Consider the following 12,507-nt stretch of genomic DNA (forward strand, 5'->3'; position numbering starts at 1 on the left):
GTCTGGCTCAAGCAAAGTTGGGAAACCCGACTCGGAAGTGAGACTCGACGGAAGAGGAACTCGGTGAGCAGCAGGGGGCATACATTCCTGCACATCTCACGGGGCAAAATGTCCCAGCATATCTCCTTCCCAATTGTCGACAACAAACTTGATTATTTCACAGGAGGGCTACGAAGGCCGTTTGAAGAAAAGTCCGACCGTCACAAAGCCAAAGCGACAGATTGGCACCACCCGGCTTTGAGGAGAGCTACATGGTGAAAATAAAAGTGACGTCAAAATGGAGTTGTACGAGATACGAGGCGTCCTGGCTGATATATATTTGGGGGGGGACAAAAACAAAAAAAAGATGGTGGCAGAACAAACACACTGACAAACGAACACTTTCGCAAAACAGACTATCGGTGGGAACGCATTAAATCACAAGGGGGTCGGGGGGGAGCTCACAAAAATAAGAGAGAAAACCTTTTTGACATCAACTCTGCTAGCCAAAAACATGCAGTCCCGAGAGCAAAACGTAAACGGAGAACATCACTTTTACTATCCGGATTATTTGTTGATGAGGAAGAATGACAAATGTCCAACGTTAAAAAAAACACTGTTCTCATCTGCGTGGCTGCATGACCAAAATGGACTTTGGATTGGGGGTTTTTCGGTTGAACTTTGGGAGGCTGGGCAGGTCACCTGAGCTGTATAAACAGGCCGTGACTCAACAGTTGAACTCCCGCTAGCCGATGAAAGAGTCCCCCTCGGGTTCAAGATATTTCAGATTCAATTGCATACGAAAAACTCTTTTGCAAAGGTTGACGCAGCGGACGGCTGAATAAACTCACGCAAAAGCCAAGCGCGATACGTGGAACCTTTTTTTTTTTATTGCAATAGCTCTATGGAAAGCAAAGATTTGAACAATATAAAAACATGATGCTGATGCTCAAGCGGCATTCCCCAAAGACCGCCGACCACATTGCCTCCATGAGACGGCCAAGAAAAATAAAAGGACAGCGACATGAACAAAGCCACAAGCTCTCCTTATTTGTAGGAGACACCGTGAGGTTGATTTTTTTTTTCCCCCAAATGGAGGTTGTACGAGGGGAAAAACACCTTCCCGCTATTGAACTCTTTTCTGTAAGGCTAATATGAACAAACAGCATTCAACTGGGAAAAGAACACAAGTAGCAGGAGGTACACCTCTTCACAGAGGCCTCCTCGTCAACCTGAACTGAACTACACAGCAGCAAATAAACTGTAATATAGTTACAAAAAAAATAATAATAATCACCAATTTCATAATACAAATAACTTCAAAATGCTGCAAAAGAAAAAGACCGGGCATGTACCGTTTTGTTTGCAGGATTGCCTGGATGCCACGAAAAAAAAAAATAGCAACGCTCCTCCGGCGTCAGCTAAAATACAAATCAAGGAAAGTCGAGAAACCCAAAGCTTGCATAAGAAGGATGCAATGAACTCCTCTCTGACGACAGAATGAAACTTAATTCTTAAGTCTTCATTCTTTCCAGCCATTTGTGAACACTTTTGTGACGCGGATGCTTGTTCCATCCAATCTGAGGCCCAGTTTGAAATACTGTCATGTGATAAACCGTTTAAATAAAAAATAAATAAGGGTAGCGAGTGAACTGAAGAAAAAAAAAAGCCCAATTCGTTGAAAAATAGCACTCTTGCTGTATTAGAAAAGGACCAGGTTTACAATAGCACAGAAAAGTACACGGAACATCTCCAAAGTGGACTTTGGGACTGCCCGCATTTCTAGAACCATCCACATCGGCGGAAAAACTCAAAATTTGTGCCACGAAGATGACCTCGTGTGTGTGTGTGTGTGTGTGTGTGTGTGCCCCTCACACACACGCAGAAAGATCACGAGCAACACTGAGAATAGAGAAGCAAAATGATCAGTCGTGTTTGCGTTTGAGCACGCGTCTCGGCTGTCGGGACAGCTGGGGGAGCGGCGGCAAAACGCTACAGGGGACACCGGCGAGCGCCAAAGTGCGAGAGCGGAGGGGCGACCAGATCTGGCTGGCGCTACGTTTGATGTCGGCGCGCGTGTGTGCGTGCGTGTATATAACAGGGCAACTATGTCCACCTGCAGCCGCACCTCAAGTTACTGGAAACCTCTTTACGTCACCCGGAAGCATGTGGCATGTGGATGTGCGTCACGCACTGCTGAGAAAGATCCCAATTGTTCGTCAGAGGACGAGGTCGATGTTGGGGGGGCGGGGGGGGGGGTTAGAGGTTCTACCCTGGGCTGTGTGACTAGTGCGTGTGCATTCCTTGCGAGGCACTGTACCGTGCATCATGTGAGGTAAAATGGAGAATGTTTAATTGAATAATAAAAAACAAAAACTCATCGTCATTTCACGAGCGTGCACTAACTCCTCCCTAGCCGAGGAGCTAAGAAATGTACCGGAACTATTTGAACCTCAAATAAATAATATGTGCAAGTGTACGAAAGGAACTTGGACTTCCCGTTTGGGACCAGGAAGCCATTTTAGGTCAAGTGAACCAGCGCGTGCGTCCCAAGAGGAGCAAAAAAATAGATATATTGGATAGATATGTGTATATATATATATATATATATATATATATATATATATATATATACACACACACATTCTCACTCAACGACTTTGTCCACCACGTAATAACTGTACGGTGCCATAGCGAGGCTGGATGGGTAAAAAAAAAAAAAAAAAAACTAAACAATAAAAATGACGATTGTATCAAGACTGCACCGTTATGGCTCCCTTTTTAATACCGCACGAGGAAGTTGAACCGCCTGCTAACAAGATCGCGCGGCGGAGCGTCGACTGGGGGAGAGCAGCAAACGCTGGCGCGTAGCCAGAGAGAACCAAAGTTTAAAAAAAATCAAATAAAAGTGACTGAAAATTTGCATATAAAACACAAGGAAAATAACATGTGAGACAGCTCATATGAATGAAAAAGATGCAAGCCTTTCTCTGTCATCTCCTCGGTTGTCTTCTGCGTGCAGAACAGAACATCTCAGTCCATTTTTTTGGGGGGGGGGGGGCTCCTCTGTCGCTGCTGCTGCTCAGTCTGTGAAGACACACAAACTGGTTACCCGCCGGACTTTTTATGAAGATGCTTATTCCATTTTTGTAGGACTTTTCTTCGATTCAGCAATACGCAACTGCATCGAAAAAGACGAACAGCAGAATTCACACCGTTTTTGTTTTTTTTAAATCCAAATCCAAGCGCATGCACTTCTCTGCCTTTCTGTGACTCTCGGGGAACAACAGCAAGTCGTACTCAAACACTTAATGGATGGACATGAGCACTCACAAGTTTAGAGGAAGACAAAATCTTACAGCCGCTTTAAAAGAGATATTCTGAAATTTCAACGGAGGCGCAACGCCCCGAACTTTTTTTGTGAGTCGGGCGTATCTTTGGTAAACGAGGGAATGCGGCCGGTGGACTTTGGCTCGTGCCCGGTGTGACCCCTGGCGACGGCGACCGTTCAGCTGGGATATTCCACCGAAAGCGAGGCTTTTGTCTGACAACAATGCCAGCGGGGGAGAGCCACAATACGGACGCTTTAGCGGGCGGCACGGCTGGAATGCCGGCGAGCCCGCCTGCACGGGAGGCCGGACTCGCGACGCCTCGGCAGAGTGACGGCAAACGTGGAAAAAAAATAGATACACATCCAATGGTACCTCGACTTAGGAAATTAATAGGTTGTGGGAGAAATTTCTTAACTAGAAAATTTTGTAAGTAGAGACGCATTTTCCATGCAAATGCCCTAATCCGTTCCAAGTCCCACCCCCCCCTAAATTCAGACATGTTTTCTAAAGCATAAAAATGCATCAAAATATAGAACAAATACATGTTATAATTAGATTATTGCACAATCAATGAAAGTTGTGCAGAGTGTCAAAAACAGAGAAAAGAGTCAAGAATAAAAATGATGGTCATTTAAACTTGAACTGCGTCCTCATCCTTTTTTGCCCTCTTTAGTTCATGTTCTCTCGCTCAGAAGTGTTTTTTTTTTGCCTGGCGTTTTGTAAACAACTGATCCAAGGACGTTTGCTTTGGTGGGCTTTTAACAATCCTTCCACAATGTCCAAGGCAAACATCAGCATAGTGAGCCATCGCCCGACTGGTGAACACTTTTTCTGGGTGATTCACATTTACGTAAAGGGGGCAATGACGAGGACGCTGCATAGAAATAGCTATCTATTTATCTAGATAGACACATCCGGTAGAAGTCCCTCTGAGCCAATGGGATGCCAGGAAGATGCTCGGTAATAGCCAATGGCAGAGCAGGTATAGAAATGTTACATTCAGGAAACTCGGAGCTGCGAGTAGCAGCCCATACCGTATTTTTTACCTTTCCTATCTTGAAATTTCTTTTGGAACAAGAGGCAGAGGTATCACTGTGTGTGCGCGCGTACTTATATACTGTATATACATTAATCCCTCGTTTATCGCGGTTAATGGGGACCAAAACCACCTGCGATGAACGAAAATCCGCGAAGTATCGACCAATTAAATATACAGGTTAAATTTTTTATTTTTTTTAAGTCCGCAAACAGTCCAGGAGAAGCTGCAAAAAAAACAGCGAGTCACATAGAGCAACATATACAGTACTGTACTTCATGTATATGGGGGGAAAAAAAGTATTTCTTTTTTCAAAAAAACATTTTTTCAAACATATTCATTAAAAAAAAAAAAAAACTTTCCCCCCCCATATACGTGGAGTACACACATATATATATATGGGTGAGAGAGACACACACACACACACACACACAAACACAGTATATTATGTGACGGATAAATCCGTCTGTGAAACCCTTGAGAGCACTCCGAGAGGAAATGGAGGTCTTGTTACAAACACGCCCATAAATTCACATCAGCCTGGAAATAGAAGTGTAAATATAGAAGGCCGCTGACCGTATCTGTGGCAACGCGAGAGCGAAAAGGCCACACACACACACACACACACACACACACACACACACACACACACACACACTTTCTCCGACATCTCCCCTGACCCCAGCGACAATCCACCGTGCACTCCCGCTAACCCTTTATCGCCCCATATCCACTCCCCAAAGAAAAGGCCAGCTTCCCACTGCTGCCTTGGCGCTCCAGATGCAACGGCTAAAAGACGCCCCCCCCCCGCGCTATAAACGAACCAGGTGTGCTGCCATCACCTCCATGCCGCAGCTGAGAGCAAAGCACATTCCTGAGAGATGATGCGTTGCCTTGACATGCCGCCGCGATGATGACATCAAAGCGTCGGCGGCCGTGACTCGGCGCGCGCATCGCGACGGGTGGCCGAGTGCGCACCGATCACTCGCTCGAACAATCCCGACTCGTGCCCACCATCGCGCATTTGCCGAGGAAGTGAACTCGATCGCGGGAGGACGGAAGCCACGACGCATCGTGCGCAAACAGCCGTCAGCCGCACACGCCCGTCCAATAGAATAGTCATCTTCATTTTGGAATATTTTAAAACAGCTTTGAATTGATATGAAACGGTTGTCACATTATTGTTTGGATTTAAGCGCGAACAGATGAGGGGTTTGAGTTTTAAAGGCGGTTCAAGTTTTTGTTGTCACGTGCGTGTCAGCAGGACATTTTAGCCAATCAAAAACCCACAAAGCAAAACTTTCAACCAATTTTTTTTCTGACGCAGATGATGATACGCCGATGTGTCAAACGGTTGCAGTGAAGCGCCAACCACTGCCAAGGAGGACTTACTCGATGTTAGATTTTTTTTTTTTTGTCTTAAGTATCAGTGGCTAGTATCGGCAGCCTGCAAAAGCACCCGATACCTTAAACCAGGGATGGCAATGGCTAGTGATGAAAAAAGCGGAAAGGGGCGTGGCCTGGACGGGGCGGCCAATCACAAGTAAGACATCATACACGTCCAATCGCAGGTCTGTTTACAATCGGAAGATGGAAAGACTGATCGGGAGAGCTCGTGAAAACTCGACGATAAGGTACCTGACGCCCCCTAAAATTTTCTCAACGGATTTAGACGATTCACAAAAATGATCAATTTAAGAAATAAAACGGCGGATTTCCGCGTATCCGCGGAAAATTGCCATCCCTGTTAAACTAAAAGCAGTAAAACGGGTGCCAGCGAGTCCTTTACGTCTACGTGTTAGTATGCACAATACAGTCATACCTCGGTTTTCATAATCCGTTCCAGAAGGCGGTTAGAAAACCAATCTGTTCAAAAACCGAAACCACGCTTTAAAAAAAAAAAATCTTTATTGAACACGTCTCACTGGAGCGTTTTGCAGCAGAGTGTGAAGCGGTTGGGATGAAAATCAGCACCTCCAAATCCGAAACAATGGTCCTCGGTCGGAAAAGGTAGAGTGCCCCCTCTGGGTCGGGGAGGAGATCTTGCCCCAAGTGGAGGAGTTTAAGTATCTTGGGGTCTTGTTCACGAGTGAGGGCAGGAGGGAGCGAGAGATCGACAGGCGGATCGGTGCAGCGTCTGCTGTGATGCGGACGTTGTATCGGTCTGTCGTGGTGAAGGAGCTGAGCCAAAGGGCGAAGCTCTCAAATTACCGGTCGATCCACGTTCCAACCCTCATCTATGGTCACGAACTTTGGGTCGTGACCAAAAGAACGAGATCCCGGATACAAGCGGCCGAAATGAGTTTTCTCCGCAGGGTGTCCGGGCTTTCCCTTAGAGATAAGGTGAGAAGCTCGGTCATCCGGGGAGGGCCTCAGAGTCGAGCCGCTTCTCCCCCACATCGAGAGGAGCCAGATGAGGTGGCTTGGGCATCTGATTCGGATGCCTCCTGAACGCCTCCCTGGTGAGGTGTTCCGGGGCATGTCCCACCGGAAGGAGACCCCGAGGACAACCCAGGACACGCTGGAGAGACTATGATGTCACCCAGGGCATGGGAACGCCTCGGGATTCCTCTGGGAGAGCTGGAAGAGGTGGCTAGGGAGAGGGAAATCTGGGCTTCCCTGCTAAAGCTGCTGCCCCCGCGACCCGGCCCCGGATAAGCGGTAGAAGATGGATGGACGGATAGATGAACACGTCTGCAAACAATGGAACGCTACACGAGGAAGCGTCACTTCGAAGAGTCACTTCCTCGTCTACTCGAGGAAGCGTCACTTCCTCGTGTAAGGAAGGCAAGAGGAGTCGAGTGGCGCATTCAAGTGCGCTCTGTTTGGTCGAGAACCGATTTTCGGTCGTAATCCGAGGCTTAAAATAAAACTCGAAATTTTTTGGTTGAAAACCGATTTGGTCGAGAACAGAGACACTCGAAAACCGAGGTTTGACTGTATAATATTATTGCAAGAGTTGCGCTGAGGCAACCGATCATTTATTTTCAAGAAGTTTAAGGTTAGGCCACACTTTCATTCAACATACTTATGCCACACATGCTCGCTTTTGCCTGTTTTGGCAGATAAGGTTCACAAAAATGGCGGCGGGGTTTCAAAAGACGCTTCTATGCCCCGAATTTCCTCTCGCCGTCTCGCTTATCCACACAAACAAGAAAGTTTCCATTCCAAAGGCACACGCGCATGCACATACTCACCCTCGGTTGTCATGGAGACAGCGTCTGATTTGTCTAGACTGGCGTAGGCCCCGTTCTCCGGCATCGCGGAGCCCTCGGCGACGCCCGTCGACGGGGTTGCGTCCGCACGGCTCCCGACATCTCTCACCTCCAAGGCGATGTAGTTGAGGCCATTTTGGTATCCCACAGACGCGTCGCTTCCGTACATTCTGCTGGTCGGGGTGGAGGGGGACGCCGGGGCGCCAGTTGCCACGCCCGGGTCTGATGAACCAACCGGAGCTCGGTCAGCCGGCAGGTCCCCGCGGCTTTCCACGGACATCCACGCGCTGTCGAAGGACGCCAAGCCGGCGCATCTGGAGGCTTGGACTTCAGGAGCGTGTGAACCGTTTGAGGACGGGGGGTCCGCCGGCGTCAAGTGGGTCGCGGAAGACGGTCCCCCGGAAGGCGTTGAAGTAGAGGAGGAGGTGGAGGAGAAGGTTTCCGAGCTGTGTCTCCTCCTGCCTTGAGGGTCGGCCCGGACGACCTTCGGCTCCAGGGGGTGCGGCGATGCCCTCGCTGGGCTCCTCGGGGGCAACGTGGGGGGTATGGAGGAGGAAGCGTGCCCGTAGCATCCCTCCAGCACGCAGAGATGCTGCAGCATGTCAGTGGGGCTCGCTGGAGTCCTTTCGCCCTTCCTGCTGTATATCATATTCGTGTAGTCGTCGCCCGCCGACCTCCAGTGACCTCCGGCGTGGACCCCGGGGGAGGCCAGGGCGGCGGGATTGCTAGCCAAGGGTCGGATATAGCTGGGCGGGTTCCAGGGGGCCACCAGGCTGGGTCGAGGCGACTGGCTCTTGTCTAGACACCCGTCGCTGTCCCGATGGTCGCGGCCCACCTCCATGCTCATGTAGTCTTGACTGGTTTGGGGCAAGGGAGGGGTTCGACGGTGGTCGCCGGATGCCAGGGTGGGGGGGGCTTCATCGTTGGTGGAAAGCACGTAGGCGGGGGGCTGCTGTTGGCGGGGGTAATGATCACCAAACTCGATGTTGATATACTCTCCGGGACTCGAGGGCCTACCGGTTGAGGGCCCGGCCGCGGGGGCCGAGGTGGAGGTAAGCGCGGGTGAGGTGGAGGGTTCACTGACTCGCGGCAGACCGTGGAAACTTCTCCTGCCTAAAGGGAGGCGGTTGGGTCTCACGACGCGCCCGTCGGCCGTGGCGGCTGTGGGGTGGTGGGCTCCGTAAGGCGGGGGTGGGTGCGAGGGTGTGGAGGTGCAACCGCCGCCGCCCCTCTCAGGCGTGGATAGGGAAGCCGTGGCAACTGACGAGTGGACCGCCTTGGCCAGAGAAGCCATTGGAACGTAGTCATTGCACTCCTTCTCATCGCGCTCTCTGGTGGGCGCCTTGTAAGAGCGAGGGAGAGAAAAATAAGGACTGAAAGACCTCCAGGCGTCTGCGCCGTGGGACGCGCTGCCGCCTTCCGACTTCTGCCCCGCACCGCTAGCGCACGTCATGTCCATGTAGGCCGCATTGGCGGGTCTCTCCGCGATGCCGTCGCTCCCGCCGGCAGCCGCCGCGCTGGAGCCACTGTGGGGGCCGAGGGAGGCCCGCGCCGGGGAAGGAGAGCTGCCGCGGCATCCCGGGAGCATCATCATGTAGCCGTGGGTGTCGACGGAGGACTGCGGCTGGGGCTTGGCCGAGCGCGGACCCAAAGTTGGGCTCTGGAATTGATGTGGGTGGGAAACGGTATGAAAGCTGGGATGCATGGGCACGTAGTCGGGAGGCGTGTCCCTCGGCGATGGAGCCACGCCGTGCAACATGGCCACGTAGCCGCTATCTTCCTTGGTGGAGGAGAGCAACGTCGACGAGCGGTTCTGCTGGCTGTGCTCGGAGCAGGAGCCGCCCGACGCGTCGGCCCCTTCTTCCGACGAAAAATTGGTTTGAGTCATTTTCTGATAAACGGCTACTCCGGGTCCGGCGCTTCTCCTCCTCCTGTGCGAAAAAAAACGTTCATCCTCGGTCGTGGACGTGCTCTCCTCTCGCGGCGTGTTGGCGCCGCTGTTGTTCCCGGAGCCGGCGCCGGTGCCAAACACCTCCCGGTTCCAGCCCACGGCCATGTAGTCACTCAGGCAGTTCTCCTCTCTGATTGGCGGGGTGTTGCCCAGGGAATCGGGGGTGTTGCTGCGCACCCTGAAGTACCTGAAGTCACCGGGGCTGGATCCGTACTCGTCAGAGGAGTTGAAGCCACCGTCGGATGGAGAGCCGCATATCGAAGCGCTGGATGGGCGGGTGAGCGTGTCCGAGACCGAACCGTGGCCGCTGCTGGAGGACACGCTCACCGGGCTCGTGGTGAAAGGATGGGACACCGGGAGGGAGGCGGAGCGGGCGTGGTAGTTCGAGGCCGATGACCCCGGGACGGCCCGCACATGGCGCCCGCCGCCGGCGCCGGCGTTGCCCGTCGCAACGCCGCCACTGCCGGCCTGATCGCCCTCGGCGCGGCCAAGATGAGGACGCCCTGAATTCAGGTGGACCAGGCTTCCCGTGGTGGAACGAAACAGCCGGCTCATGGTGCCCTCCCCCTCGCTGGATGTGCGGAAGCGGTAACCGCTGGCACCCGAGCTCTTACTGGACGGCGGCGTTCCCACCGCGGATTCCAGCCTGGATCGCCGCTGCAGGCCCGTCTGACTTGGCGGCAGGTTGCTCAGGTGGCGGTGCGTGGTGACAAACGGCATGGGGTTGGAGCCCGATGACTGGCTCTTACTCCGGGGCCTGACCTCCATGTATGCCTTCAGAGCCTTCATGGTATTGAGGAGAGTCTCGTGCATTTTCTGCGCCACCACGGAGTCGTCCACCTGCATCCATATCTCCCCCGGCCCAATCGACGAGAAGCGGCCCACCTCGATGAAAAAGAAGCTTTCGGAATTTCCGCAGCGCCTGATGTTCATCAGGTGCTGGTTCACGCAGGGGGTCTCCGAGTTCAGCTTGATCAGGTGAAGGGTTTTGGATGAGAGGCACAGGCGATACAAGCCTGTGAGGTTTTTAGTTTGGCCGAGTCCTTTGGGTTTGACGTTCACATGCCACACCTCCTTGAAAACGGTGCCAGGGGTGACCGTACCATATCCATCATCTAAGTCATCCGTAATTAAATGCCCCTTTCTGCCCTCGTTCATCAACTCGCTGATAGCCACGTACCAGTCCTCCTGGTCCTGCTCACTCTCCGCCACAATAGCAAAGTACTCATCCTTAGTGTAAAGGGCAATGAGGTGTTTGTTTTTTGAGTCTGCCCTCTTGTTAACAGTGAAGCATTGGTAGAGGTAAATCACCCTCTTTGGGGAGGAAGGGCCCACCGGGCCAGCTCCCCCGCGCAATGTGCTCCGGAATTTCTTCTCATTGTCATAGTACTCCAGGCGGCTGGGACCCAGGTGGCTGGAGGCGCGAAGCACGAAGAAACGCTTATGTCCGTGCTTTTGCTTGCGCAGGTAGCCGCACTTTCGAATGTCGTCCACGGCATCCGGTGGGTTTGACAAGCCGCCAGTCTCGTACGCAAGGCCGCCGCTGCTGCTGCTGCTGTTGTTGCTGGTGGTGGTGGTGGTGCTGCTGCTGTGCTCCACCGGGGACGACGATTTTTTGCCCGGGGACTCGGCGACATCCGCGGAGAGATGGTGAAGATGATGATGCGACGCCAGCTCGTAGTGATACGACTCAAGGTGGTGGTGGTAGGAGGGCGGCAACTGATGGCAACGAAAGCCGCCGCCGCCGCTTCCCCCTCCTCCACCGCTGATGTTAATTATCGGGGAAGGGGGTTCCCTGACCGAGCCGTCTACGTTTGCGTCGGCAGATTTGGACGCCACGGTTCTCTGCTGCGTCTCCAGCATCAACTTCGTTGCCTTGCCTTCCTGATAATTCGTGAAATTTGCCATCCGAGAACGCATTCAAAGGTCACTTTACTTGTAAACTAATCCAAGTGGACCACTACCCCATTCTTGTGTAGGGAGACGAGTGCCCGAGTCCGGCTAGGCCAGCTAATGCACGGCTCAGATTTGCACAATTCGCCGAGCGGCGGTGTTTTTTATTTTTATTTAGTTAGTTAGTTTTTGAAAACGTGTCCCTTCGCCCTTGTGCCATCAAAACAGCTATTGCACTCGGCCCTGTTTTAAGAGATGAAGCCTACCGTGTGCAGCATGGCCACGTTCAATCGCGTTTCTCCGGCTAGTTGTTAGCAACTCGCTCTCTTCTCCGCCTGTACACAAGTCGAGCGGCCACAGCACAAACAACACGTGATCACATACGTCACGAGCAATAGGCTGGCTCAAAGCTCCCGAGGCAGTGTTTGATTGGTCCACTACTGTGAGTGACAAACCATGACAGTCATCTCGACCAATTGTTAAAAGAACAACATGGCCTGCGTCATTAGCGTTGACCAATCACAGAACACAAAGTTTCACTGTGTTTAAAAATAGGCGTTATTGAGGCTTATTTCGAATGGAATCTGAACGTTGCCACAGAGCTGTTAGGATGTTCAAATCTGATCTAACACCTGCTGACAAAACTAAAATCTTAGTTTACCTAAAAGTATAGCAATAGAAAACGGCCTGATAATTTACTTTGTTTTTTCTTATTTTAGTGCTTAACCCTCGTTGTTGTAACACGGTAGAGGGCTTCGCATTGCCTGACTTACTCCACAATCACATTACAATAAAAACCATCAATTTCAATCTATTAACACAATAAAACATAAAATAAATAAAGACACCACACTAACCAGAGATGCTTATTATTAAACGTACTCGAGTGCAGATCGGTACACACACGTTTTGCTCGTCCAACTTGTATTGCTCTAATTAACCAATCAGAGGACAGAAAAATGTGGACGTTTATGGGAATCATATTTGAAATTTGACCGAAGAAGCACCAAGGTCACATCTGCCAACAAAACTGATTTTGAAAGCTCGGGGGCAGTTTGGCTGGACACGGCAGCACAAAGGCTTACATCTATTTAGACAAAC

General features: G+C 51.4%; 1 protein-coding gene across 1 annotated transcript; it reads right to left on the reverse strand.

Annotated features, from left to right (window-relative positions):
- Positions 1-846: 846 nt before the first annotated feature.
- On the reverse strand, positions 847-11,756 carry irs4b (insulin receptor substrate 4b). The gene is made up of 2 exons (XM_086104978.1): positions 7,545-11,756; positions 847-3,066 (listed from the first exon to the last, which is right to left on the reverse strand). The coding sequence occupies exons 1-2, from the start codon at positions 11,431-11,433 to the stop codon at positions 3,062-3,064; spliced, it is 3,894 nt and encodes a 1,297-aa protein (XP_085961104.1). The 5' UTR covers positions 11,434-11,756; the 3' UTR covers positions 847-3,061.
- Positions 11,757-12,507: the final 751 nt, after the last annotated feature.

Source organism: Hippocampus guttulatus, chromosome 2 (assembly GCF_054856545.1).
Source record: "Hippocampus guttulatus isolate MCC_2025c chromosome 2, RoL_Hgut_1.0, whole genome shotgun sequence".
NCBI classification, from domain to species: Eukaryota; Metazoa; Chordata; class Actinopteri; order Syngnathiformes; family Syngnathidae; genus Hippocampus; species Hippocampus guttulatus.